The sequence below is a fragment of the Stegostoma tigrinum genome, chromosome 23, assembly GCF_030684315.1.
Source record: "Stegostoma tigrinum isolate sSteTig4 chromosome 23, sSteTig4.hap1, whole genome shotgun sequence".
Taxonomy (NCBI): domain Eukaryota; kingdom Metazoa; phylum Chordata; class Chondrichthyes; order Orectolobiformes; family Stegostomatidae; genus Stegostoma; species Stegostoma tigrinum.
Genome location: NC_081376.1, coordinates 22759905 through 22786978, shown reverse-complemented (window position 1 = coordinate 22786978; position 27074 = coordinate 22759905). Strand labels below are relative to the sequence as shown.

At 42.6% G+C, this 27074-nt stretch overlaps 1 protein-coding gene across 3 annotated transcripts; it reads left to right on the top strand.

Moving 5' to 3' along the window:
* On the top strand, positions 1 to 27074 carry LOC125462391 (amiloride-sensitive sodium channel subunit gamma-like). Of its 3 annotated transcripts, XM_048552417.2 has the most exons (14): positions 1 to 300; positions 664 to 743; positions 2688 to 3023; positions 3827 to 4139; positions 5239 to 5438; positions 6194 to 6297; positions 8353 to 8516; positions 11194 to 11292; positions 15475 to 15592; positions 16807 to 16885; positions 17222 to 17279; positions 17673 to 17734; positions 19257 to 19332; positions 25739 to 27074. In XM_048552417.2, the coding sequence occupies exons 3-14, from the start codon at positions 2707 to 2709 to the stop codon at positions 26099 to 26101; spliced, it is 1953 nt and encodes a 650-aa protein (XP_048408374.1). In that variant the 5' UTR covers positions 1 to 300; positions 664 to 743; positions 2688 to 2706; the 3' UTR covers positions 26102 to 27074. The 3 variants fall into 3 exon arrangements, with proteins under 3 accessions (XP_048408374.1, XP_048408375.1, XP_048408376.1); XM_048552418.2 differs by lacking the exon at positions 2688 to 3023; XM_048552419.2 differs by lacking the exons at positions 664 to 743; positions 2688 to 3023.

The window sequence follows — 27074 nt, the reverse complement described above, 5'->3', positions numbered from 1 at the left end:
GTAATTAGTTTGGTCTCTCAGCTTTCTTCAACTTATCGATGTGTGCTGGGGATAGGGCCCAGTTTATTTGTATGTTGAATAAGGTTGTTAGGTCATTGACCAGGGGTTGTACCAGAAGGTGTCACTCTGAGTCTTGGAGCAGTCTCTTCAACTGGAGGTGGCTCTGTTCAGCAACAGCTGGCAGTCAAACCAGACTGTCCAACCTGACAAGCCACACAAACAACTTCAGGACTCTGCATTCCCAGCTTCCAGGATTTGCTTAAACTGTAGCTCTGTGTCTCTCCCCCTCACCTTAAACAGGTATGTTCAAGTTTTTTTTTAATGTGCATAATCCCTATTATAAAGTAATGTAAAATGTAATATAACTAAATACAGTTAAGCAGGTAATTAAACGAAATCTCATTGAAGTGTTGGTTGAAATACCTTTTAAACATCGTTAACGATCATGTTTGATTGAAACTGTTTCCCGACACCTCACTACACCTGAACCTTTTAAAGTGGATTTTAATGAGATTGATATAAGAGAGGGCACTTTCTGGTAAGTTGTGCAATTGAATTTAATATGACTCCAAGTACTGAAGCGTTTTGGAGTTTCACTGTGTTCCTTCTTTAAGTGGCAACCCTAAAATGCTTAGATAAACATGTATTTCGAATATCTTTCAGTTGTAAGAAGGGGCAGTCATTTCCCCAAATCCTTGGGAGATTTGCAGTTGGCGAGTACTGACTAATTGCCTGTGCTGCTGGTAAGTACACCTAGAGTCACTTCAAAAGACACAAATCTTCCTTTAAAAAAATGAAAAAACACGTTTATGTATAAATATTTATTTTCAGAAGACTTATCTTCTGATAAAGGAGTTCATCATTTTCTTACTTCAATTACTTTCTCAATCTACACGCACGGCCCCGTCCCCATCCCTACTCCCACCCCACCTCATCACAACGCCATCAACACTGATTTATTTCTGGGGCGTGTGCCCCAAAGTATAAGTCATATTTATGAATTGTACTTGGTTGCTTATGCTCCAAATGTGGGACCAGAGTAGGAAGACTGCCTTTTCCCTTCTTTGTGGGCATTGTTATCCGGCTGTTGGCTGTAACTCATTGAAAGTAGCTGACAGACATCAGTCTGACCCAGCTATTTGACTTTGGGTAGCTTGCTCATTATTGTTGAGGTCAGACGCATATTTTACACTTCACCTGATTTTACTCATCAGTGACCACAATAAATTTTGAATCTCAAACCATTCCTTTCTCCCCCTGGCAAGCTGGTTTTAAATTGGACTTCCAATATGCTCGCTATTTATTTTCCATTTAAGCAAAGCCATGGGAAATAGATGCTTATTTATTACAAACAAACGATAGGAAAAGAAGTAAACCATTTCAACCTTTGAGCTGCCCCATCATTCAGCAACATTTGTTCTTTGCATGTTTAGAATTCTACATTCACACCTATCTTCCAAAAGCCTTTGATTTCCTGCCTAACAAGAATCTATTGTCCTTCATCTTAAGAATATTTAATGACCCCACTTCTATCACATTCACAGGCAGAGATTTTCATCACCCAACCCTCTGAGAGAGAAAAAACATTCTCCTCTTCTCTGTCCTGAAAGGGAAACCCCTAATTTTAAAACAGTAGCCCCTATTTCTGGACTGACCCACAAAAAGAAACTTCTTCCTACATTGACCTTATCAAGACTATGTAGGATCTTCACCTCAATCAAGCCACTCCTGACTCTCTGAAACTCCAGCGGAAACAAACCCAGCCTGTCCACCTTCCCCATGAGCCAAACCACTCATTCCAGGGATCATTCCAGTAAAGTTCCTCTGAACCAGTTCAAATATGTTTAATTCTTCTTTAATTATGGAGACCAAAATTGCGTACAGTATTCAAGATGTGGTTTCACAAATGCCCCTATTCTTGGAAAGAGGTGACAGGGTGGAGGGATTTCAGATTTGTTGGAGTAGAGAGGGAAGAACTGGGAAAGGGAACGGGACAGCATAAGGGAGAAGTGGGGAAAAGGAGTGAGGGAGGAGATGGGGCATGTGGGAGAACATGGAAAATGAGAGGTAGATGTGAGGCAGAAAGAGGATGGGATGGGGGCATAGGACAGGTGAGAAAGTGTGGAAGAAGGGAATGAGAAAGGGCAGCTAGGGGAGGGGAAAAGGACAGGGCATAACAGTGTTGCTGGAGTTGGAGGGTTTGAGCTATAAGGAGGCTGAATCGGATGGAGCTATTTTCCTTGGAGTATAGGAAGCTGAGCAGTGGCCTTAGAGAAGTTTATAAAATCATGAGGGGCATGGATAAGGTAAATAGCCAAGGTCTTTTCTTCAGGATAGGGGAGTCCAAAATTAGAGGGCATATGTTTAGGATGAGAGGGAAGATTTGAAAGGGAATTAAGGGGCAATTTTTTCACACAGACGGTGGTGCATGTGTGGAATAAGCTGTCAGGGGAAGTGGTGGAGGCTGGTACAATTACATTTAAAAAGGGTCTGAATGGGTTTTTGAATAGAAAAGGTTGAGAGGGATATTGGCCAGATGCTGGCAAATGGGACTAGATTAATTTAGGAAAACTGGTCAGCATGGACAAGTTACACCAAAGGGTTTGTTTTCATGCTATACAGCTGTATGACTCTATGACTCTAAATGGTCACATAGAGTTTACTGTGAAACTTCTTCCTGTGTCAAGGATCCACTGCAAAAATATCATGGAATCAGGGAGAAAGCAGTTGAAGAAGATCAAAGAGAAGCTGCCAGTGACAGGACCACAGGCAGCGAGTGTCCCTGAGTTACTGCAATGGTACTGCTATCACACCAACACCCACGGCTGCCGCAGGATTGTGGTATCGAAAGGCCGTCTGCGGAGGGCAGCATGGATGATCCTGACACTGAGTGCAGTGGGCATCATCGTCTGGCAGTGTGCCCTACTCATCATTTCTTACTACACTGCCTCTGTCACCATCACTGTCCAATTTCAGGAAATCACCTTCCCAGCTGTTACCATGTGCAATGTGAATCCATATAGGTCAGTATTTATGATCCACAACCTGCAGCTCATCAATTATCAATCCTCAGCCACTTACTAACTCTACACTCTCTGTGGATACTTGGGTCTGACTAAAGAATACACCTCCCATTTATGGAGCATCTTTCTCAATCTCAGGACACGCAAAAGTGGTTTATACGCATTGAACTACAACAGAAATGTTGTCACTTAAGTAGGAAATGCAGCAGCTAATTTGGAACACAGCAAGCTCCTAAGAGCAGTAAGGACTTGATAGGTAATGTGCTTCAGTGGCGTTGGCTGAAGGATAAGTTTGGCCACAAAAGTGAGGGAGCTCCTTGTTCATCTCCAAACTAACACAAAGGAACCTTTACATCTACTTGAGAGACCCAAGAGGCCATGGGTGTAATAATTCATTCAATAAAATTTCTGAACGGATGATGTGAGCAATTAGTGAGTGAGAGGTCAATTTATAGTATTTAGTGTTAATACATTCAAATGCAAAGTAATTAAATTTATTTGGGAAAAGAATAATATGGATACAGTATCTGAGTAGTTTTAGATTAGTCATGTAGTGAGTGCACCATAAGTTTATAGGAACATGTGATTTTGCACCTATGCTTCCTAAAGCTTTTCATCAATTGGGTTTTCCTCAGCTCATATCTGGGACTGTCAGGCATCTAATTGATGGAGATTAATCATTATGAATAGTCAACAATTCCACTGTCATCTACCAGGATGACAGAAGCCGAGCATAATGGATATTGAATTTATACTGGCCCAGTGATTCTTATTCATCTGGGTTTGCATATTTCTCTTCACAGAAACAGTGTAACAAGGCATCTCTTTGAGAAACTCGACCAGGAGACCCTGATGGCCATCAATGAGCTTTACCGCTTAACTGATAATCCCAACAACAGTCATGTGAAAGCTCTTCACCAGATTGCCATAAACAACCAAGATAACATCCTGTCCCCAAACATTCCATTGCTGTGGATTGGCTTGGTTACCCAAGAGTACAGCATTGTATCCGACCTCATCACCAAGAAATGGCACAGGATCGACAGCACAGTGAAAATCCAGTCCTTTGAGAGCATCAACATGCAAGACCGAACCAATCTGGTCGGCTTCCAACTGGTGAGTTCCACTTCCAGTCTCCCAGCTTCTTTTGGCTCAAAAGTAACCTGGGAAGTGGAGGTAGCTATGAAGCAAAGCTCCATTAAGGGATCAGAGTGGCCCAAATAACCAGAGAAAACAGCTTAGTACTGAGCACAGTAGGCAGGCTGATTCCGACAAGAACACTATATCAAGATCTGACCAGAATGAGAGAGTGGATGAGACCTGACTAGAATTAGTGGACTGGCACTGACTACATCAAGAAAACTGCCACTGATCAGAGTGAATTGACTGGCACTGACATGTTTGGTTAGACTGGCATTGATCAGACTGAATAGAAGGAACTAAATGGAATGAGTAGACTAGCATTGAACAGCATGAGTGGACTGCTGCTGACCGGAGCAGGTGGACTGGTGTATACTGGCCTGGGCAGAATGGTGATAATCAGAATGATTGGCCTGGCACTGACTGAAGTGAATAGACTTGCTCTAATTGTTTTAAGGGAGTTGTTAAAGTGAGTGACCTAATGGTAATAGGAGTGATTGAACTGGCACTGACCCAGAGCAAATGGACTGGCACTGACTGAGGTAAGTGGATGGACATTCACTAGGGTGAATTGACTGGCAGGGATTGGAGTCAGTGAACTAGCTCTGAATGGAGCAAGTGGACTGGCACTGTTTGGACTAACTGGACTGGCACTGACTGGTCCGGGTAAACTGAAACTTATTGGAATTAATAGACTGGTGCTGACCAGAGTGAGCGAACTAGCACTGATGAGAGTGAATAGACTGATGCTGACAAGAACAGGCAAACAAGCACTGCCTAGACAGGGTGGGTCTGATCCTGACTATAACAAGTTCACTAACACTGACCAGAATAATGGACTCGCGTTAGCCAGAATAAGAGGGCTGGCACTGATTGGAGGAAGTGGATTGGCGTTGGTAGGAGTGTGTAGACTGGCACTGACCAGAGCATATGGACTGGTACTGATTCTATAAGAGGTCTGGCATTGACCTATTGAGCTGGCAATGAACAGAGAGAATGGCAATGATCTTGTGCTTTCGTAACCGCTGCCTGTCTTAGTAATAACACTTTTCTTCTTCCTTCACCATGGTGACAGTGTGAAAATGACAATAATGAAAACTCTACTTGCATCATCTACACATTCAACTCAGGCATTACTGCCATTCAGGAATGGTACCGACTGCACTACCTCAATATCATGGCACAGGTGCCCCATCAGACGAAACTACAGATGGGTTATTCTGCTGATGACCTCATATTCAGCTGTCTGTTCGATGGACTACCATGTGATTCAAGGTTAATACATTGAGATTTATGTAACTGCATTTTTTAAATTATTAAGCCTTAGGAAAGTCGACAGTACTCTAGCCTCTGATTGTGGTCATGAGTTCAAGGCCCTCTCCAAGCTAACGCCCTACACAGCACTGCCAAAAGGGTAGTGCTGTGGGAGATTTGCACTGTGAGAGGAGCATAGTGAGAGTGCACTGCACTGTGGGAGGGCAATATTGAGGGAATGCTGCACTGAAAGACTGTATTGAGTGCACACAACAGAGGCATAGAAATGAGAAGATGTTAAATTATCAACATGGCAGTGCCGAGGGAGTGCTGCACTGTTAGAAAACCAGAACTGAGGGAGCACTACTCTTTGGGAGGATAGAAATGACAGACTGATGCACAGTTGGAAGAGAACTGCTGTGGGAGCCTGCACTGTGGAAAAGGGAGCACAGCACTATCAGTGGGACAGTAATGAGGTGCTGCAGGTGCTATAAGAGTGGCATCACCGAGACAGTGCTTCAGGGTTGGAGAGATGCTACTGAAGGAGTTCTGCACTCTCAATGCAGCAGTACTGAGGTGAGTGCAGCAATATTAGAGTAGTGGTAATGAGGAAGTGCTGCAATCCGAAGAACAGTAATGACAGACACTCTGAAGCCAAACACATGCTTGCTAAGTGGTAGCATTTGTTCTTTCTTTCCAATGACTGCACTGCCTTGCCTGCTTGGGTGTTCCTGTCCAGCCATTAAGATTTCTGACTCTGTCTCTCCTCAATGCAGGAACTTCAGCCTAATGCACCATCCCCTGCATGGAAATTGCTTCACCTTCAATGGTGGAGAGAACGGCAGCATTCTCCGGACCATCATTGGTGGCAGTGAAAATGGTAAAACAAACAGGGTTAAAAAATATTTACCTCCAACAGAGAGGCAATGTTAAAAGTTAAAGAAAAAACTGTATTTCAAATGAGTCATATTTAACTCAGTTAGTGCAATATACTCTGGCCCCCAGGTTGGGCCTATCCTTTAGTCTGTCCCCTCTAGGTCACTTGAAGTGGTAAACTGTTGATCTGCCACTATTTTGCTGTGATTCGATTATTAAGTCCCACAACATAAGGATGAGAAATGGCTCACATAGTACGTGAGGAATTCACTGAACTTTTATTACAGCTCCTGATATTTACAGACACACACTACAATCACAAGTACGCATAGGTCTCACCTCAAGCTCAGCAATTCAGACATACTGTAGCACACACTTCCCTCAGCCTATAATACTGCAAGAGGACACAGCTCAGTAAAATGTAAACAGATCCTTTACTCTGGCCCTTGAGAGCAGCCAATCCTTTAATAGGGGTGTGTCCTATACATTGTTCCCAGGATGTGGGTTTTACTTTGAGTGCCTGGGCGTGGCCTACACTACACTCACTCTTGGATACAGTTTTTATTCTGGGCCCCCAGATGTAGCCTACCCCTTATTCTGGTCCCCTCTTGTTACAGTCCAGTACCAGTTAACAACGCAGAGTAAAGCTCTTGCAGAGTGGCTCCTTCACAACTTGAGTCATTCGTTACTGTACGGATTAACTCACTGAAACTATCAAGAAAGCAAATCTTATATCATATATTTTGCATCATTTTTCTCTTTATTTTTCTTCCTTCTCCTCCAGCAATTTCAATTTGTTTCCTAAGTTTTGCTAATGATTATAACCACAAAGTAGATGACCTTCAAGACAGACTTAAGCTTGCATGTAAACTCTGACCGATATCCATCATAAACTCTGACTGATAACCATCTCAAACTCTGACTGATAACCATCTCAACCATATGAGGTTTTACTTACTCCTATACCCATTATCCTCTTATCAACAGTTTTCAACTTTACATTAAACACGCTGTCACACTCGATAGATGCATGATTGCACTCAGGAAGTAAAATTACACACCTGGGCAGCACAGAAGGTGATTACTTGGCCCATTGTGCCTGTGATGGATGGCTCTTTGAAATAACTCAAACCAGCTTTCCCATTGCCTTTTCTTTCCCAAGCATTTATTCAATTTGCTTTCAAATGTTCTTACAAATTCTGCTTGCCTCAAATGTTTATGATTGAGTATTCCATATCCTCTGTTTAAAACATTTCTTCAACCTCTCATTTTATTCTTAAAATGTTTATCCACTAGTTACCAAATTTTCTGGGGGACTAGGGAGTCAGCCATAGCTCCGTAGCTATCTCTGTTGTTCCCTGTGTTTGAAGTCATGTGTTCAGGCACCCCCTGATTTGAGAATATAATCCTGACAATCCAGAACAGTATTGAGGGAGTGCTATACTGCTGGAGGTGCCATCTTTCAGATGAAATGTTAAACCAAACTCCTGACTGCCCTCTCAAATGGATGTACGAGACTGCATGGAACAAATCAAAGAAGAGCAATGGAGTTTTTCCTGGTGTCCTTGCCAATAAATATTCCTCATTCAATATCATCAAAATAAATGATCTAGTCATTGCTGTTGTGTCAACTTGCAATAAACAAATTGGCTGCTACAATTCCTATAGTATGTAACAGTCACAATAGCTCATCACTTATAAAGTAATTTGGGATTGTAGAATCCCCACAGTGCATGAAGAGGTCATTCGGCCCATTGAGTCTGCACCTCCACAGAGTATAGCACCCAGACCTAGCCCATCCATGCAATCCCACATGGTTTTCATTTTAACCATGTCTAACACATCTAACCTGCACATCTGAGGGATTTTTTGCCATGGCCAATCCACCTAACCTGCACATCTTTGGACTGCAGGAGGAAACAGGAGCACCCAGAGGAAACCCACTCAGACATGAGAAGAACATGCAAAAGCTCCACACAGACAGTCACCCAAGGGCATGGGATGTCCTCAAGTCATAAAATGGCTGCGTAAACACAGGTCTTTCTTTCCTCTCTCCCAGGCCTGAAGATGATTTTGCATTTGGATGAAAACGAGTATAATCCATATCTGGTCACCTCAATGGGAGCGAAAATTGTCATTCATGATCAGAATGAACAGCCCTTCGTCGAAGACATGGGAATTGAAGTACAGACAGCAACCGAAACAGCCATGGGCCTCGAAATGGTAAAGCAACAAATTGGAGCTTTGATAACAGTGTGAAGCTGGATGAACACAGCAGGCCAAGCAGTATCTCAGGAGCACAAAAGCTGACGTTTCGGGCCTAGACCCTTCATCACTAGATAGGGTATAAAGCAGATTTTAAGAGGACATAGACTGGCTGGTACAATGGTTGGACACATAGCAATAAAATTTAATGCAGAAGAGTTTGAAGCAATATGTTTTGGTAATAAGAATGAGAAGAAGCAAAATAAAATTTAAGTCATAGATTTCACTACTTACATTACCCTCTGATACAATCACATCACTGCTGCATGAATTCTCTTCTGTGACGCTCATTTTAACACTTGTAGGGCCTGATGTTCCTCGTTTATGGTTGTGCGTTTCCTTTATGTGATTGAAGTTTGCATTTCTAAATAAAGACACAGAGTGTAAATGAAAGTAAGCTATGGTGAACCATTATACAACACTGGTTCAACCTGAGTTGAGGAGCTGGATCCAAGCTACAGACATTGAGCTACATCAAGAAAGGGAAAACTTAGCTAGTCACTTGGCCAAGGAGGCAGTCACACTGCCTGAATTAGATCATTCAGTTTTGGTCTATGATCAGGGCCAGGAGGGTCAGCTAAGTATAAGGCACCAAGGGTTTGGATTTGAGGGCCTTCAGCTCCTGCAGTTGTTTAACAGTTACAAGGTTCTTGTAAGCTGTGTGGATGAGAGTGGGAACTGCACAGAGGATGAAATAGCCATTGGAGCAGCACGGTGGTTAAGTGGTTAGCACTGCTGCCTCATAGCACCAGAGACCTGGGTTTGATTCCACCTTCAGACAACTGTCTGTGTGGAGTTTGTACATTCTCCCTGTGTCTGTGTGGGTTTCCTCCAGGTGCTCCTGTTTCCTCCCACTGTCAAAAGATGTGCAGGTTAGGTGGATGGGCCATGCTAAATTGCCCATAGTGTCCAGGGACATGCAGGCTAGGTGGAAACGCCATAGGGAATGCTAGATTTCAGGGATAGGGTAAGGGCTGGGTCTGGGTCAGATGCTTGTGGGAGGGTCGGTGTGGGCTCAATGGGCCAAATGGCCTGCTTCCGCACTCTGTTCTATTCTATGATAGGATTGAAAAGGAGGTTCTACTGAAAGAGTTTGAACAGTAAGGTGCTAAATGAGGAAGCAGAAACTCCAAAGTCATAATATGGATTAATACCTGACCTACGGTCAAACTGGCATAATGCAAATAAAATCAGAATTAAATTCATGGCCAGTGTGGGTGGAATGGGTTTCAGTTCATTCCAATGGGACGCTTTCCACTTTAACCACGCAGGGATCAAATAACTAGGGCTGTAGAAAGGGGTTTATTGTAGTTAGAGGGGGAAGGGTTTGAGTGAAGGGAAAAGTAGACTTACAAAGCAAATGATAGGGCAGCACCGCAGGGTAGCTATTTGGATCACCATAGCCAGAATGGGATTGCAAAGGACAGAGAGTACAAATACAGAAAAACCGCAGATGGGGTCAAAGGGGGAACAAATGGTAAAAATATGAAATGAATGGCTCTTGAATGTAAGCAGCATTTGGAACAAAACAAATGAATTGACTGCACATATAAAGTTGATGAGTGTGATCCTATTGCCATTATAGAGACATAGTTGCAATGAGACAAAAGCTGAAAACTAAACAATGGGGGGTATGTGACTTTTCAAGGTGACCTTATTGAAATGTTCAAGATCCTTATGGGCTTGACAGGGTAAATAGTGAGCGGTAGTTTCCTTTGTGGAAGAGTCTAAGAGCAGAGGGCATAATCTAAGGGTAAGTGGACACCCAATTATGACTGAGATAAGGAAGAATGTCTTCTCTCAGAAAACAGTGAATCTGTGGAATTTTTCACTGCAGATGGCTGGGGAAGCTATGTTGTTAATTTACAGCTGAAACAGACAGATTTTTAAACAGTAAAGGAATAAAGGTTTATGGGGAAAAGATAAAAGTGAAATTGAGGATTATCAAATCAGACACAATCTCATTAAATGGTGGTCGAACTAGATGGCGGAATGGTCAACTTCTGTTCCTATGTTTTATGGTGTAACCTCACTGAAAATTCAATTCTGGACACCATACTTGTATAAAATGTGGAAGTATTAAAGACAGTGCAGGCAAGATTTACAAGAATGTTCTGAAGGTAGAGGATGTGCATTTATAAGATCTATTCAAGAAGCTGGACCTAATCTCCTTAGAAATTGGGAAGAGATTTCATAGAGGTGTTCCCATTGATGGAAGAGTCAAGAACCACAGGATAAATAACCAGAAGAACAAAGAACATGAGGAAGAACAGTTTTCACATACAAGTAGTTAGAACCTAACAAAAGAGTATGGGGACACAGATTCGATTGTGGTTTATCGTGAGATATTGGATAAGAGTCTGAAAATAAATGAAATTGTAGGGCTGTGGGAAGAAAGCAGGTGTGTAGGAATTGTTAATTTCTCTGGCAGGGAAGCAAAATGGACACAACACGCTGAATGGCCTCCATCAGTGCTGTAACCATTTCATGTGATGTGATTAATTCAGGTGATGTACAGAGGCTGGCCACATTGTACTAAGTGATAATGGTTTCATTGACTGTAATTTACCTCTTTCTGAAGTTTCTTGGAAATTCACTGTTTTCCAAACAGTCATGTTTTGATGATTTTTTTCAGACGGTATTGAAGAGGCTGAGCAGTCCATATAATAACTGTACAGTAGACGGAGCTGACGTTCCAGTGATAAACCTTTACAACAAGACCTACTCATTGCAGGTAAGGCTCCAACTCACATGCAGGGAAGAGACCATGGTCAGGAAGGTGACAGCTATAACCAATTATACCACAGCGGGGTCCAGAACACAATTCAGATAGTAATAGAGAGGAAGACACATCAACGCACTGTATTTTTTCATAATGTTCAAGAACACCAAGAATATAAGAACTTTGACTTTCTTCATGGTCTTCAGGGAGAAGAAGAGCTTGCTTCAGCTAAAATTCTTCATAGGGGAGCTACTGTTTATTAAATCAAAAAAATAGCTGGTGATTGTGTACTTCTACAACACCCATCTTGCCAGCTTGGAAGTGTGTATGTTCCAAACTGCATGTCTGCTCTTAGTATTCTTGTCCTCTCAAAATGAATGCCAACATTGCATTAGCCTTCCCTACTGTCACTGAACTTGCATGTTAATGTTAAGAGAATGCTGAACTGGAACTCTTAAGTCCCTTTGTGATTTGGGTGTCTGAAGTCTTTCCGAACTTAGAAAACAGACGACATTTCAATTCTTCAAATAAAGTACATAGCTTCACACCTTCCCGCACTGTATTCCATGTGCCACTTCTTTGCTCACTCTCTTATCCTGTCCAAGTCCTTCTGCAGCCTCTCCACTTCCTTAAAACTTCCTGTCCCTCCAGTTTTCTTTATTCACATTGCAGACTGCCAGCAGCAAGCCATACCCTTAAAACACGGATGTCCAGTACTAGTACTTTATAGATGAGGAAAGGGAAGGGTGATTCCTACTGAGGAAGAACAACTCCATACAGAGCTGGAGGTGATATCAAGGTAGAAATCATTGTGGACAGTGAACACTAATTACTAAGCAAAGCAAAGAGACAAGCACATCCCTGCTCTGGGAACCAGGGAGCAGTGAAGATCTCAGCACAGAGAAGCAGAGAGCAGCAATGCCCTCAAAGGGGAACTGCTGTAGATGGGGACACTCCAATTGGGAATAATTTAAACTTTGCATGGATCCAGCAATGACATTTGGCGGACAAATAGGGTAGGACCAAGATGGCTTCCTCAACCTACAAAAAATGAAACAATTTATGACCACTCTAAGAGTACAAAAGATGACTGCAACTGCAAAAGGCAAATGGTAATAGTCAGTGACACTTTTAAAAATGGGTATTTAGATGAGTTCAATTAACATGCGCAGCATTATGTTTATTAGGCAATGTGTTTCAACCTTGAATTGCCTGGCCAAGACCAAAGCTAACGAGCTGTTTCTGCAGGAGTGTGCGATACAACACGTCAGCTCCTACAGCCAGTGGTCACAATGGTGACCCAAGACACCATCAATCTAGTCTAGAGGAAATGGCATGTACCTCTCATCTATGTATTCTGCAGTGGAGAAACAAAGTTCATCCTCTCCAGATTTAAGGAGAAGATGGGTAGGTGCCTCTTCATAACAGATGCAGCGTACTAAAACCCTGTACTCCAGTTCCTAACGTGTATTTCACAGCTCAAAATAGCAAGCAGCTGGACATCCTTCAGCAGCTCCAATCGCTGCTGGCAATGTCCAGTATGTTCATTGTGGAAAGTGACTTCAACTGCATCATCATTGTTGTGATTGGATGATCCAGCAGACCAACAGCACATTGGATACCACGTCCAGCCAACTTATGGAAACAATGTAAAAAAAAGCAACAAATTACAGGTCTTCAGCAGCCTGCAAATGTGCTGTAATACAGATAGACCTGGTCAAGGTCAGATATGTGCCTGGATCTAGATAGTATTATTACCTGTTTATTTCCTGTGCATTAATGCTCTGGTCCACCAATACCAAACCAATGTTCTTCTCTGACTGCTGCATCCTACTGGCAGATTGCCACATACAGGAAGACTAGGCATTGGCAGGGGGACATTGAAACTGAATGGGAGTCTGCTGCCCCAAGAAAACATCAAAGAACTTAAAGAGGGTTTCAGAGTTTAGAGACCCATGAAACCCCCTCCCCTTTTGAATCTCAGGACATTGGTGGGAAGCAGTCAAGCTGTTCAGAAAATGATAGAGGAACAGAGGGAAATCACAAAACAACAAAATTGTTATGGCGTAGAAAGAAACTATTAGGCACCAACTCCAGAAAATCATGCAAAATGTGCTCCAAATGATGTCAATGGGAGTCAATGTTAATGAGAATCTCCAAGAAACAGTCAGCCAGACCCGTTGTTTGATTCAGAGGATTTTAAAATCATCTTTCAGTCCAAAGTCTGCTCCACGGCAGAAGCTATTTCTTCTTCCAAAAGTTACACAAAGAGAGCTCCATGATTAGCATCCTGGGGGAAGAAGATGGCTTGATAATGTCATCACTGTCTGACATTTTGAGGATTCCCTTTGATGCTGGGCTGTATGACATAAATCTCAGTTAGCACATTCTCCCAGTCATTCTGGTCCTTGATCCCAAAGGTCTAGGATTGCAGTTTGTGGGAGAACCTGGACAAGTTGCTAACTCTGGAAGAGCTGAGCAAGACCCTAGAGTCTTTTGATTAGACAAAAAGTCACAAAAATGACGACTTACTGGCTGAGCTGTATTCATTTCTGCTAGACTTGACTGGCCAAGACATACTGGCCGGCAGTGTGTCTGAATCCATGAAGGAAGGCATCATCCCTCTTGTTTACCAACAGAGGGAGGAAATTAGCAGCACAGCAAATCACTTTGACAGCTGCTATGATAGAGTACCTATGTATGGTAAGGGTAAGGGTGCTACTTTATTGGGGAGATATGATGTTAAGGTGCCAGGTAGGTGAATGTGTGCTTACATTAGGTCAGAGATTGAGGGCATGTCAGGTCCAGCAGCAGTAATAGTGGTTGCTAATGCATTTGATGGGTGAAACAGGAGTATCAGATCTTGGAGGTGTCAAAGGTAGGAGGGTGGATGGGTCTTTGATCAAGGGCAGATCAGACCAGCAAAAGAGCAAGAACTAGGGTGAGAACTGACGATGTCAGAAGATTGTCAGATCCAGCCGGTGTGGAATGTTGGGTCGGATCCAAGTGGAAGACCTAGTTGGGCCTGAGGTCTGCCATTGGAGTTGGGAGGGAAGAAGGTGTTCATTCTGGGTGGGTGCTCAGGGTACTGGGGAGGTGGGATCACATCCAGGGAGGGAATCAAGCCAGTGGTAGAGGGACGCATTGGTTTGGGTCAGGGGTTTGTCAGGCCCTGGGGAGGGTGTTGTTGATGTTAGGCCAAGGTCCAGTTAGGTGAAGGGTATTGAAGCCACCAGTGGGGCCGAAATCATCAGTTTCATAGTGGTGGGCCAGCAATGGCAGAGGGGGAGCAGGGGAGACTCCGGTCCAGCAGGGTGGGGCTAGGTTATCATTGGGGATAGTTGTCTTTCGTCCAGAAGTTGTAAGGCATGGGATATGGGCGACGATGTAGATGGCGGAGGGCATCAGTGATGAGTCAGGGTTCAGCTTAATAGTTACCTAGGAATTACAGTAGGTTTTTAATCTTTTTCTGGCTAAATATTAAAGCTTAAGAAAGTCATAACTCCAAATTCTACGGATTTAGTTTCATGGAGGGTTCTAGACGTTGGGAAATTGACCATCAGAAAATTCAAATTTGCAGACTACTTCCATTGAGTCAGCTACATCTGCAATTCCATACGGTCACAAAGTGTAATTCTCGCCTATGCTACTCCAATGTCAATTTGGCCATTAAAGTATGTGTTATTCTCTATAGAGAAGTTTATATCTACTGCATTTTCTGTAATTCCCAATTTGAAATGTTTTCGGCCTCAGGACGGAAACCTGACATAGTATGTACTTTGTAAACATCAAGCCAATTACAAATGTATCGATGATATGGAGGTGCCAGCGTTGGACTAGGGTGGATAAGATCAGAAGTCACAGGACTCCAGCTTATAGTCCAACAGGATTATTTGAAATCACAAGCTTTCAGAGCACTGCTTCTTCAGCTGACAAAGGAGCAACGCTCAAAAAGTTTGTGATTCCAAATAAATCTGTTGGACTATAATCTAGTGACTTCTGATAAGTGTATCGAGTGCAACATGCTGTACGGTAACAAGTTTCTTGAAAATATGTAATGTTCAAATTAAAATGTTTTGCAATGTATTTTTTGCCAATCTTATAATTTTTGGAGAACAAAAGGCAAACCAAATCTAAAGGGCAAGGATGAAGATAGCAATTTAACATATGGCTAATTTTCTGATTTCTACACAGATGTGCCTGCACTCATGCTTTCAGATGGAAATGGTTCGTAGCTGTGGCTGTGGTCACTATGAGAAGCCATTACCAGTGGATGCAAAGTATTGTGACCAGAAAAAGTACCCAGGATGGAGTGAGTTCACACTTTCCTGATCTCTAGATATTTTCACTTGGGTAGAATTTTGTCACAGTCAAGGATGATCTTATAGAGAATCCCTTTGAAATAATTTAGCCTCCGTGTAATTAGATATGGTGGCCATTCTGAGCATAACCAGATCCACACAAACAGCCACGTACTGGATTGCTGGTTAGTCCCTTTTGAAAAATAATGATTACGGGAAGAATATACAGCAGGACGTTTGTTTAATAGTGGAGGGGAAGATCCGTTTGCTGTATTTAAAATTGTTACAGGATTTGATTGGAGATTTTGTAAAACGTAATGATTGATGTTGAAGCTGCAATCATCTCCAGCCAATCTGATGATGTTATACAGCCTTAAGATGAAGAAGAAACAACCTAGCATTATGTTCTAATGGAGACAGGCACATCGCCTCCTAATATCCTTTATAATTATACGTAACTAGTCTTTGTACCTTGTAATATTGCTACAATACAATAAGCTCCATTTTGTTGTTCCTCTTCATGTTAAGTCTCAATAATGGTTTATACTGTTCTAATGCTAATTAGGTATCTCTTACATTCAGAGTAGAGAGAAGGATTCTTTAGCAATGAGTATTCTTCGTGGAAGCTAAGGTCCATCATCACCTCTGCAATGGCCTTTTGATGTAATTTTATTAAGTTTATGTTTACCTTTTGACTGTTTGTTATAGTGCCTCTTCAGTAGCTAACTAAGCTACTAAGGCTTATTTACTTCAAAAGAAAGATTTTTCTGCAAATGATAGGTAGGGGGCTGGGTTCCGTTATCATCCCATAATATGACAATTTAAGTTAAATTTGAGAAGTTTCCTTAGAAATTTTGATTTTCCCTTTGAGGCTAAATTTTTCTATTTTAAATAGTAGGAAGGAGATTAGTGGCAGTAGTCTGCCCCAGTCACAAGCCACCAGTGGCTGCTTTCGAAACATAACAATTGGAGAAGTTATTTCATGTATGTGGGGGACTGGGGACTTGGGGGGCGGGGTGGAGGCGGGGTTGCAGGTAAGAGCCTGAAACTAGGATTAATAATGTTAAAATTAAAGCTTGGCCATTCAGAATTGAAATAAGGAACCATTTCTTCACACAGGAGCAATAAGAATCTGAAACTACACAAATTTAATTCTATGTTTATTGCAAGTCACATTATTGTCGTGCATGTGCCTGTTTAAGAAACAGTTTTTGTTTTCCTGCAGCTTTCTGCTATTACAGACTGCGCAGCCAGTTTATTCAGGAGCAGTTGGTTTGCCAGAAAACTTGTCGACCTGCCTGTCAGTAAGTTCCTGAGGCTCAAAACCTGACAATCTTTCCCCAACTTAGAAGATACGGAATAGTAAATATTCCCAAATGCAGTTACAACACTGCACCTCCTCAGCACTCATTACAAAGAAAAGTATCTCCCTCTGGATATTTAGATTATCAGACTGCCTGAATGTACAGTAAACAATTGTCCAGTTCAACACTGTTTTTGTTTTGATATCTGGTCAGATGTCACTTCTGCCAGAGTTTGGTTGAACTGAGCTTACAGTCAGTGTCCAGATAAATTTATCTATTTTTCTTTTTATTAGATTCTGAGTCACTCATGTAATGCTTTGTGTGACCTTTCCACAGTTCCAAGGAATGGACAATGACTATGAGTATTGCCCAGTGGCCTTCATCAGCATCTGAGGTGAGAGGTATCATCCTGCGAGATGTATCCATTCTCTGATAACTGGATTATTCATTTATGGTGGGATTATGTCATATGAGAAATGAGTTTAAAAGAAAGCATTGTTGAGCAGTCAAGTTGAATATTTACCAGTAAAACAATCATTTGCACTCAAGCTAATCAAATACATATTCAATTTCCCACAATCTCTCTAGCATCCTGACTCTCTCAGACATTCAGAAATACATTTACACACATGAGAATTTATACAAATCAATAACAAAGATATACATAGACCCAGAGATACAAACAAACACACGTGAGACAAAGGAGGGAAATTCAGATGGAGGTACTGAACTAATGCTTGGTTGAATATGATGATATTATCTTACTACATTATCCTTCCTCCAATAGGAATGGACTCTTCGTCTTCTGAGCTGGGAAAAAGGACTCCATGGAAACAGAACTTTAAAAAAGTAAGCTCTGATTTGTTAACTTGTCCAATTTCCTGAGGGACCTGCCAGGTACAGTACAAAATGAACCTTCCCTCAAAATCCCAATCACATTCTTTCATTCACACTCTCTCACTCACTGTCTCACACGCAAACTCTGTTACTCAAACACACACGGTCAGACATTCGCACTCTACTTCTCTCAGACACATGTTATTACTCACATACTCCCTTTCACACACACCAGCTATCCTAGACACACTATTGCACAGATTCACTCACATATGCCTCCAAAATTAACAAAGTGATTGTAGTGTTCAGCAGAAACTCCTGACACCAAATGTTCAGCAAGTGGATGGGAGGACATGTGTCCATTGGCATTGTGTGCAATGGGAATGAATGGGAAGTGATTTCCTTTCTCGACAGTAATGACTGCACTTCAAGTAGTCCTTCGTTGCCTTTAAATAATTTAGGGTGCCCTGAGGTTGTGAAAGGCACCATATACAACATATCTTGACATTCAAACACATTGCAAACAATAAAACACCCTCTTTCAATATCCTTGGGGCTTACCATTGACCAGAAACTGAAATGGACCAAATTGTTTAATACTGCAGTTACAAGAACAGGTCAGAAGTTAGAAATTTTACAGTGCGTAACTCAGTTCCTGTCTCCCCAGTGTTTGTGCATTAACCATTAGGTAGAAGTCAGGAGCGTGATGGAATGCTTTCCTCACTTTCCTGGATGGATGCAGGTCCAACAACACTCAAGAAGCTCAACTCTATTCAAAACAAAACAGCCTTGTGGATTAGTACCTCATCCAATACCATCAACATTCACTCCCTTCACCACTGATGAACTGTGGAGGTGGTGTACACTATCTACAAAATACACTGCAACAACTCACCCAGCTGGCTTCGTCATCACCTTCCAAACATGAAACCCCTACCACTTAGAAGCACCAAGGCAGAAAATATTTGGGAATCTACATGTTTCCTTCTGAGTCACACACTGACCTGATATGGAAATATGTCACCATTCCTTCACTTCACTATGTCAAAATTCTGCACCACCCTAAATAAACACTGAAAGAACTGCAGATGCAATTAACTGAGTTCTAATGAACGATCACCAGACCTGAAACATTAACTGTGATCTTTTCTTTACAGATGCTGCCAGACCTGCTGAGCTTTTCCAGCAACTTCTGTTTTTGTTCTGCGCTATCCTCCCTAATAGCACTGTGGATGTCCCTGTATGACATGGATTGCAGTGGTTCAGAAAGGCAGCTCAAGGGCAGTTCGGGTTGGCAACAAATGCTGGCCGAGCCTGTGACACCCACATTCCATGGAAAAAAGATAAAAATAAAACTAAAAAATAAAAAATAAAGATAAAAAAGTCTTTCTGCTCTGACTGTAAACCTATACAATGAGAGTAAGAGTGAAGGGTTTAGCATATTTCTCACCTTGATGTCTGTGTCCAAAATGCCTGTATGTAACAGACAGCGCAGATTGTACTGAGAAGGCATGGTCTTTTCCTTCTTTGACAGGAATGAGTTGGCCAATCTGGGCATCTTTTACAAAGATCTCAATCAGAGGAACATCTCGGAAATAGCTGCAAATAATGTAAGTATTGGAATTCACACACTGGAATCCGTAATGATCTGTAAAGCTTATTGTGACTTCCTGAGCCGAATGGAGCAGAAAGATCTCAGCTGTTCTCATCATTCTGCACTGACCTGAACAGACAATAGCAGGGGCACAGTCTCAGTGCCAATGACTGGTGATTAGAAAATTGGTAAGAGTTTCCATCTCCATCTAGCAGGTACCACAAAACAGTAAGTTAATATGTCATAGAGTCATAGAATCAAACAGCATGAAAACAGGTCCTTCAGTCCCACTAGTCCATGCCAACCATGTGCCCAAACAAAACTAGTTCCACTTGCCTACATTTGGACCATATCCCTCCAAACATTTCCTATTCATGTACTTATCCAAATCTCTTTTAAACGTTGTAACTTCTCCTGCAGCCACACTTCCTCTGGCAGTTCATTCCGCATGTGTACCTCTCTCTGTGTAAAAATGTTGCATCTCATGTCCTTTTCAAATCTTTCTCTTCTCACCTTAAATACCTGCCCCCTAGTTTTGAACTCCACCACCCGAGGAAAAGGACCTTTGCCATTAATGTTATCTATGCCCCTCATGATTTTATAAACCTCAATAAAGTCACACCTCAACCTCCTAGGCTCTAGGTATAAAGTCCCAGCCTATCCAGCCTCTCCTTATAACTCAAACCCTCCATTCTCAGCAACATCCTGGTAAATCTTTCCTGAACTCTCTCTAATTTCATAGTATTCTTCCCAAATAAATTTCCAGTGCCGTCCACAGGCATGTCATCAAACAATATTTCACTCTGAAATCACACTAAATGATATGAGGTGAAATGACCAAATGCATCTTTCATCAAAAAGGTGGTTTTAAGGTGCATCATAAAGGAGGTGAGGGAACTAGAGAGGCAGGATGGCTTAGGGAGGGAATTCCAGACTTTCATATTAATGAGCTGATAATATGGCCACTAATGGTGGAGTGATTAAAATCAGGATTGCACAAAGCCAGAAATGGATGTGTAAAGAGATTTTGGAGAGTTGTAAGGCTTAAGGAATTTGCAGAAGTAGGAGAAACAAAGCCACAGAGGGAAATTGGTAAGAACTTTTAAATAGAGTCATTGCTGGATGAGAAATCAATGGTAAAACGTTATTGCAAAAGGTTGGAGCTCACGGTTATTGAGGGTATTGTATTAGAATAGATTGAGGATTGGTTAACACATAGAAGACGGAAAATTAAAATAACAGGCCTTTTTCAAGTAGGAAAGGTGCAACTGGATGAAGAGCCTTAAGAATCAGTCCTTCGGTCTCAATAATTTACTATCTATATCAATGGCTTGGAGGAGGGGACAGAATGTATCCCAATTTCATGATGGTTTAACAATGGGTGGGAGGGCATGTTATAATGAGGACATATGGAAACTGAAAGGGGATACGGATTGGTTGAGTGAATGGGTAAAACTTGGCAGATAGAGTTAAATGTAGTAAAGACTGAGGTCACGTATATTGCTAGGAGGAATTAAAATGTAAATATTATTTAAATAGAGAGGTATTCCAAAATACATCAGTGCTGAGGGATCTGGATCTGCATGAAACCGAAAAATTTAGGATGCAAGTGCAGCAAGTAATTATGATGGCGAATAGAATTTTGGCCTTTATTGGCAGGGGATTGGAGTTTTAAAACAGTGAAGTCTTGTTTCAAATGTACAGGGTGTTGGTGAGGCCACACCTGGGATGCTGTGTACAGTTTTGGACCCTGTATTTGAAAAAGGATGATTTGCATTCGAGACAGGTCAAAAAAGATACACTAAGCTGATTTCTGGGATGAGAGGATTGACTTATCAAGAACAACTGAACTGTTTAGGCCTTTATTCCTTAGAGTTTAGAAGAATGGGGGAGTGGTCTTATGAAAACAAATAAAATTCTGAGGGCACTTGACTTGAGAAGATGGTTTCGCTAGCAGGGAGAACTTGAACTGAGTGGCACAGCTACAGAATAAGGGAAATTTCACTTAAAACTATGACTGAATTTCTCCTTCCAGAAGGTAGACAATGTCTGGAATTCTGTACCCCAGACAGTTGTGATGGCTAGGTCATTGAAAATATTGTAAAAGCAGAGAAAATATTGGCAAGTTGAGGGCTATGAGGAGCTAGCATGAAAGATGACTCCAGGCCTGGAGGCCTGTTTAATAGTAGGGCAATTCTTTTGGGACCAAATGGCCCACTTCTGCTCTCATGTTCACACAAGTGTAAGGTAATAATCATTTCCCCTTGACATTCAATGGCATTATCATTAGTGAATTCCCCACTTTCAACAGCCTGGGGTCACCATTGACAGAACTGAACTTGTCCAGTCTTATAAATGCTGTGGCTACAAAAGCAGTCAGAAGAACTCCGTAGCAAATAATTTAACTCCTGGCTCCCAAAACCTGTCCATTACTTACAAAGGACAATTTAGGAGTGTGATGGAATACTCCCCACTTGCTTCATTAGGTGAAACTCGAACAACATTCAAAAAACTTGACACACCCATGAGTGGAACAACAAGAAATGTTTGAGATACTAAACAGGTATTTTGCATCAGTGTTTACTGAAGAGAAGGATATATAAGCTTGAGAACTTGGAGAAACAAACAGTTATATATTGAAAAATGTCCATATTACAGAAAAGAAGGTGCTGGAAATCTTAAAATGCATGAAGGTGCATAAATCCCCCAGATCTCATGAGGTGTAGCCTGGAGCTTTGTGGGAAGCAAGGGAAGAGATCGCTGGGCCCCTTGCTGAGATATTTGCATCATTGATAGACACAGGTGAGGTGCCAGAAAAATGGAAGTTAGCAAATGCTGTGCCACGATTTTAAAAAATCTGGTAAGGAAATGCCAAGGAACTATAGACCAGTGAGGCTGACATCAGTGATGGGTAAGTTGTTGGAGGCGATTCTGAGGGAGGGGATTTTACATGCATTTGGAAAAGCAAGAACTGATTAGGGATAGTAAATATGGCTTTGTGTGCAGGAAAGCGTGTCTCAATAACTTGAATGAGTTTATTGAAAACATGACAAAGAAGATTGATGAGGCGAGAGCGGTGGCTGCTGTCTGTATGGACTTCAGCAAGGTGTTTGACAAAGTTCTGCATGGTAGACTGGTTAGCAAAGTTATATCACGTGGAATTTGGGGACAGCTAACTATTTGGATGCAAAAATTGGCTCAAAGGTAGGAGACAGAGGATGGTAGTGGAGGTAACGAAGTGTGGATCTGGATGAACACAGCAGCCCAAGCAGCATCTTAGGAGCACAAAAGCTGACGTTTCGGGCCTAGACCCTGTTTGCTTTTCGAACAGGAGGCTTGTGACCAATGCTGTGCCACAAGGATCGGTGTTGGGCCCATTGCTTTTTATCATTTATATAAATGATTTGGATATGAATATCGCAGGTATGGTTAAAAAGTTTGCAGATGACACTGAAATTGGTGATGTAGTGGACAGTGAAGAAAGCTCAGATGGGCGATTGGGCTGAGGAGTGACAGGTGGAATAAAAATAAAGTTGCTGGAAAAGCTCAGCAGGTCTGACAGCATCTATGAAGGAGAAAACAGAGTTAACATTTTGGGTCCGGTAACCCTTCCTCAGAACTGTTGGTGGCTGGGAAAACATCAGTTTATATTGCAGAAAATAGGGAGGTGGGTGGGGTAGGGAGTAAACAATAGGATAGAGCCCAAAGAGAGTGAAAGACAGTTGGACAGACAAAGGAGTTGCTAATGATCAGGCTGGGAAGGTGAATAGCTCTTAATGGGGACTGTTAGTGACTGACAATAGCGGGTATGTAATAGCATGCTATGTTGTAACAAAGTATGGGGTGGGGTCTGGGACATGGGAGAGTTTAGGCCCTAAAATTATTGAACTCAATATTGAGACCAGAGGGCTGTAGGGTCCCCAAGTGAAAATGAGATGTTGTTCCTCCAGCTTGGATTGGGCTTCACTGGAACACTGTAGCAAGCCAGAGACAGAGATATTGGCCAGAGAGCAGGTTGGTGCATCGAAGTGGATAGTTCAGGGGTTTTTTTTGCGAGCAGAACGTAGATGTTCTGTGAAGCAGTTGCCAAGCCTATGCATTGTTTCCCCAATGTAGAGGAGACCATGAGCAGTGAATGCAGTAGACCAGATTCTCAGAAGTGCAGGTGAACTGCTGCTTCACCTGGAAGGTATGTTTGGGCCCTTGGATACCGGGGAGGGAGGAGGTAAATGCACAGATGTTGCACCTTCACTGGTTACAGGAGAAGGCACCATAGGGCTGTGGGGAGGTGCTGGGGGTGAGAGAACTGTGGACAGGGTGTCCCGGAGGGAACGGTCCCTGCGGAAGGCGGATTAGGGAGGGGAGGCGAATATGTGTCAGGTTGTGGCATCATGCTAGGGGTGCAGAAATGGTGTCTGATGATATTCTGGATGTGGATGCTAGTGGGATGGTAGGTGAGGAAAGGAGGAACCCTATCGCTGTTGCAGGAGGGAAGAGAAGGAGTGAAGGCAGAGTGCAGGAAATGGGTCAGACCTGGTTGAGGGCCCTGTTGACAATGGGAGCTGGGGAATCCTCGGTTGAGGAAGAAGATGGACATTTCGGAGGCTCCCTTGTCGAAGTTGGCCTCATCTGAACATATGCGACGCAGATAGAGGAACTGAGAGAATTGGATGGAGTCTTTACAGGAAGTGGGGTGTGAGGATGTATAGTCCAGGTAGCTGTGGGAGTCAGTGGGTTTGTAATGGATATTAGTGGCTAGTCTATTCCCAGAAATGGACACAGAAATGTCAAGGAAGGGAAGGGAGGTGACAGAGTTAGACCAGGTGAAAGTGAGGGCAGGATGGAAATTAGGGGCAAAATTGATGAAGTTTTCCAATTCCAGATGAGAGAGGGAAGCAGCACTGATGATATCAAGTGGAGTTTAATTTAGATAAATATGAGGTGCTGCATTTTGGAAAGGCAAATCAGGGCGCAACTTATACACTTAATGGTAAGGTCCTGGGGAGTGTTGCTGAACAAAGAGACCTTGAGGTGCAGGTTCACAGTTCCTTGAAAGTGGAGTCACAGTTACACAGGATAGAGAAGATGGTGTTTGGTATGCTTGCATTTGTTGGTCAGTGCATTGAGTATCAGAGTTGGGATGTCATGTTGTGGCTGCACAGGACACTGGCTTGGCTACTTTTAGAAAATTGTGTTCAATTTTAGTCTCCCAGCTATAGGAAGGATGTTGTGAAACTTGAAAGGGTTCAGAATAGATTTACAAGGATGTTGCCTGGGTTGGAGGGTTCGAGCTATAGGGAGAGGCTGAATAGGCTGGGCCTATTTTCCCTGGTGCATTGGAGGCTAAGGGGTGACCTTACAGAAGTTCATAAAATCATGCGGGGTATGGATAGGGTAAATATACAAGGCCTTTTCCCCAGGGCAGGGGTGTCCAAAACTCGAGGGTATACGTTTAAGGTAAGGAGGGAAAGATTTAAAAGGGACTTAAAGGGCACATTTTTCATGCAGACATTGGTGTGTGTATGGAATGAGCTGCAGGAGGAATTGGTAGGGATGGGTACAATTACAACGTTTAACAGGTATCTGGATGGGTATATGAATAGGAAGGGGTTAGAGAGAAATGGGCCAAATGCTGGAAAATGGGACCAGATTAATGTAGTTTCAGAGATAGTAGGAACTGCAGATGCTGAAGAATCTGAGATAACAAGGTGTAGAGCTGGATGAACACAGCAGGCCAAGCAGCATCAGAGGAGCAGGAAAGCTTGACATTTTGGGCCTAGACCCTTCTTCAGAATATCTGGTCGCCATGGATGAGTTGGACTGACAGGTCTGTTTCCATGCTGTACAACTCTATGATTCTATGACCTTCCAGGATAAAGCAACTAATTTGTCTGGCTCCCCCCATCAGCCACCTGGAATATTCACTCTCTTCACCACTGATGTACTGTTGAAGCAGTGAACAATCTACAAGACACACTGCCGAAACTTAGCAAGGTAACTTTGGAAGCAGCTTGCTAGCTTATAACCTGTGTTACCAAGAAGGACACGGGCAGAAAATGCATGGGAATGCCTGTGCTTCCCTCTCCAAGCCATTCACCATCCTGACTTGGAATTAGATCACTGTTCCTGGGTCATTGTTGGATCAAAGTCCTGGAGTTCCCTTCCTAACAGTACTGTGCATCTATGAACATCACACAGATTGCAGTGCTTGAAAACCGCACTTTCTTAAGAACAATTAGGGATGGGAAACAGATGCTGGCCGAGTGAATCAAGTTCACATCCTGTCAATTTTTTTTTGAAAAAGACAGTGCAGGCCTCTGAGCAAGCAATCCCCATCTGAAATTTGTCCCTTCCCACTTCTGAATGCAGGCTACTGTCATTATCTCTGCAGTTAATCTAGTATCTCTACTCTCTTATCCCAGATTGTCACCTTACTGTCGAACTTTGGAGGCCAGCTGGGTCTGTGGTTGAGCTGTTCTGTTGTTTGCATCATCGAGTTTGTAGAAGTGTTCTTCATCGATATGTTCATGATCATTGTGCGGAAAGTCATGCAGTCTGTACACAAGTGGTGGCAGAATGAACAGGAGGAGGTCCCTCCAACCGTCAGTAATACAACTCATGGATCTCCAGTCTACATAAGTGACGAAGACCCACCAACTTTTAACACTGCCCTGCAGCTGCCTCGAGCACATGTCCAAGACACGCTTCCCCCAACTTACGAGACCTTGCACATACAGAGCAGTTTCGGCCCTGAGACCTCCACTATGGAGTCCTGCAAGCACTGACTGCAGCTTTACAAAGGATTCTGAAAGCAGTACTATATATACTTGTACTTAGCTGTAGAATGATACAGCATAGGAGGGGTGGGGAGCCAGCCAATGTAGGGTGAGTAGAGGGAGAGGTGGGCCCATGTAGGATGAGCTTAGGGAGTGGTGAGCCAATGTAGGATGAGCTTAGGGAGTGGTGAGCCAATGTAGGATGAGCTTAGGGAGTGGTGAGCCAATGTAGGATGAGCTTACGGAGTGATGAGCCAGTGTGGGGTGAGCATAGGGAAAGGTGGGCCAATGTAGTGTGAGCTTAGGGAGTGGTAAGCCAGTGTAGGGTGAATTTAGGGAGAATTGAGTCAGTGTAAGGGAAGCACAGGGAGATTTGAGCCAGGGGAGTACAGAGAGAGGTGAACCAGTGCAGGGGAAGTATAGGAACATATGAGCAGGTGTAGTGTGAATGTTGGGACAGTAAGCTGGTTCAAGGAAGGAACAAGCTTATAGAACACAATCATCAAAACAAATAATTCCAGAAGTGAGCCTTACCTTTTACTTAGCTTTCATCTTTGTGATTCAATTAGTAATAAAAGATGTTTCAAACTGCTTTCAATAACAAGCCACTGATTATCCAGCTAGAACCAGTTAGTCCCCACAAAACAAGTTCTCCTGTGTTTGATTCTGACATGTAGCTAAGTGTGATGTGTAAAAAAAATCTCTTCACACAGCAAATGGTTTAGGTCTGGAATGCACCCCTCGGATATGTGGTAAAAGCAGGTTCAATAGAGTCATTTAAGAAGGTATGAATTAATTATATGAAAAGAAGCAATTTTCAAGGGTACACAGAAAGGGCTGGAGATTGGCACTAAGTCATAACTTTCATTTGGAACGCCGGTATAGAAATGATGGTCTGAATGGCCTCCTCTGTGCCTTACAATTCTATGATCCTATAAATTCATAGACTGTTTCTTGTTTTCCCATGATGCTACTGCAAACT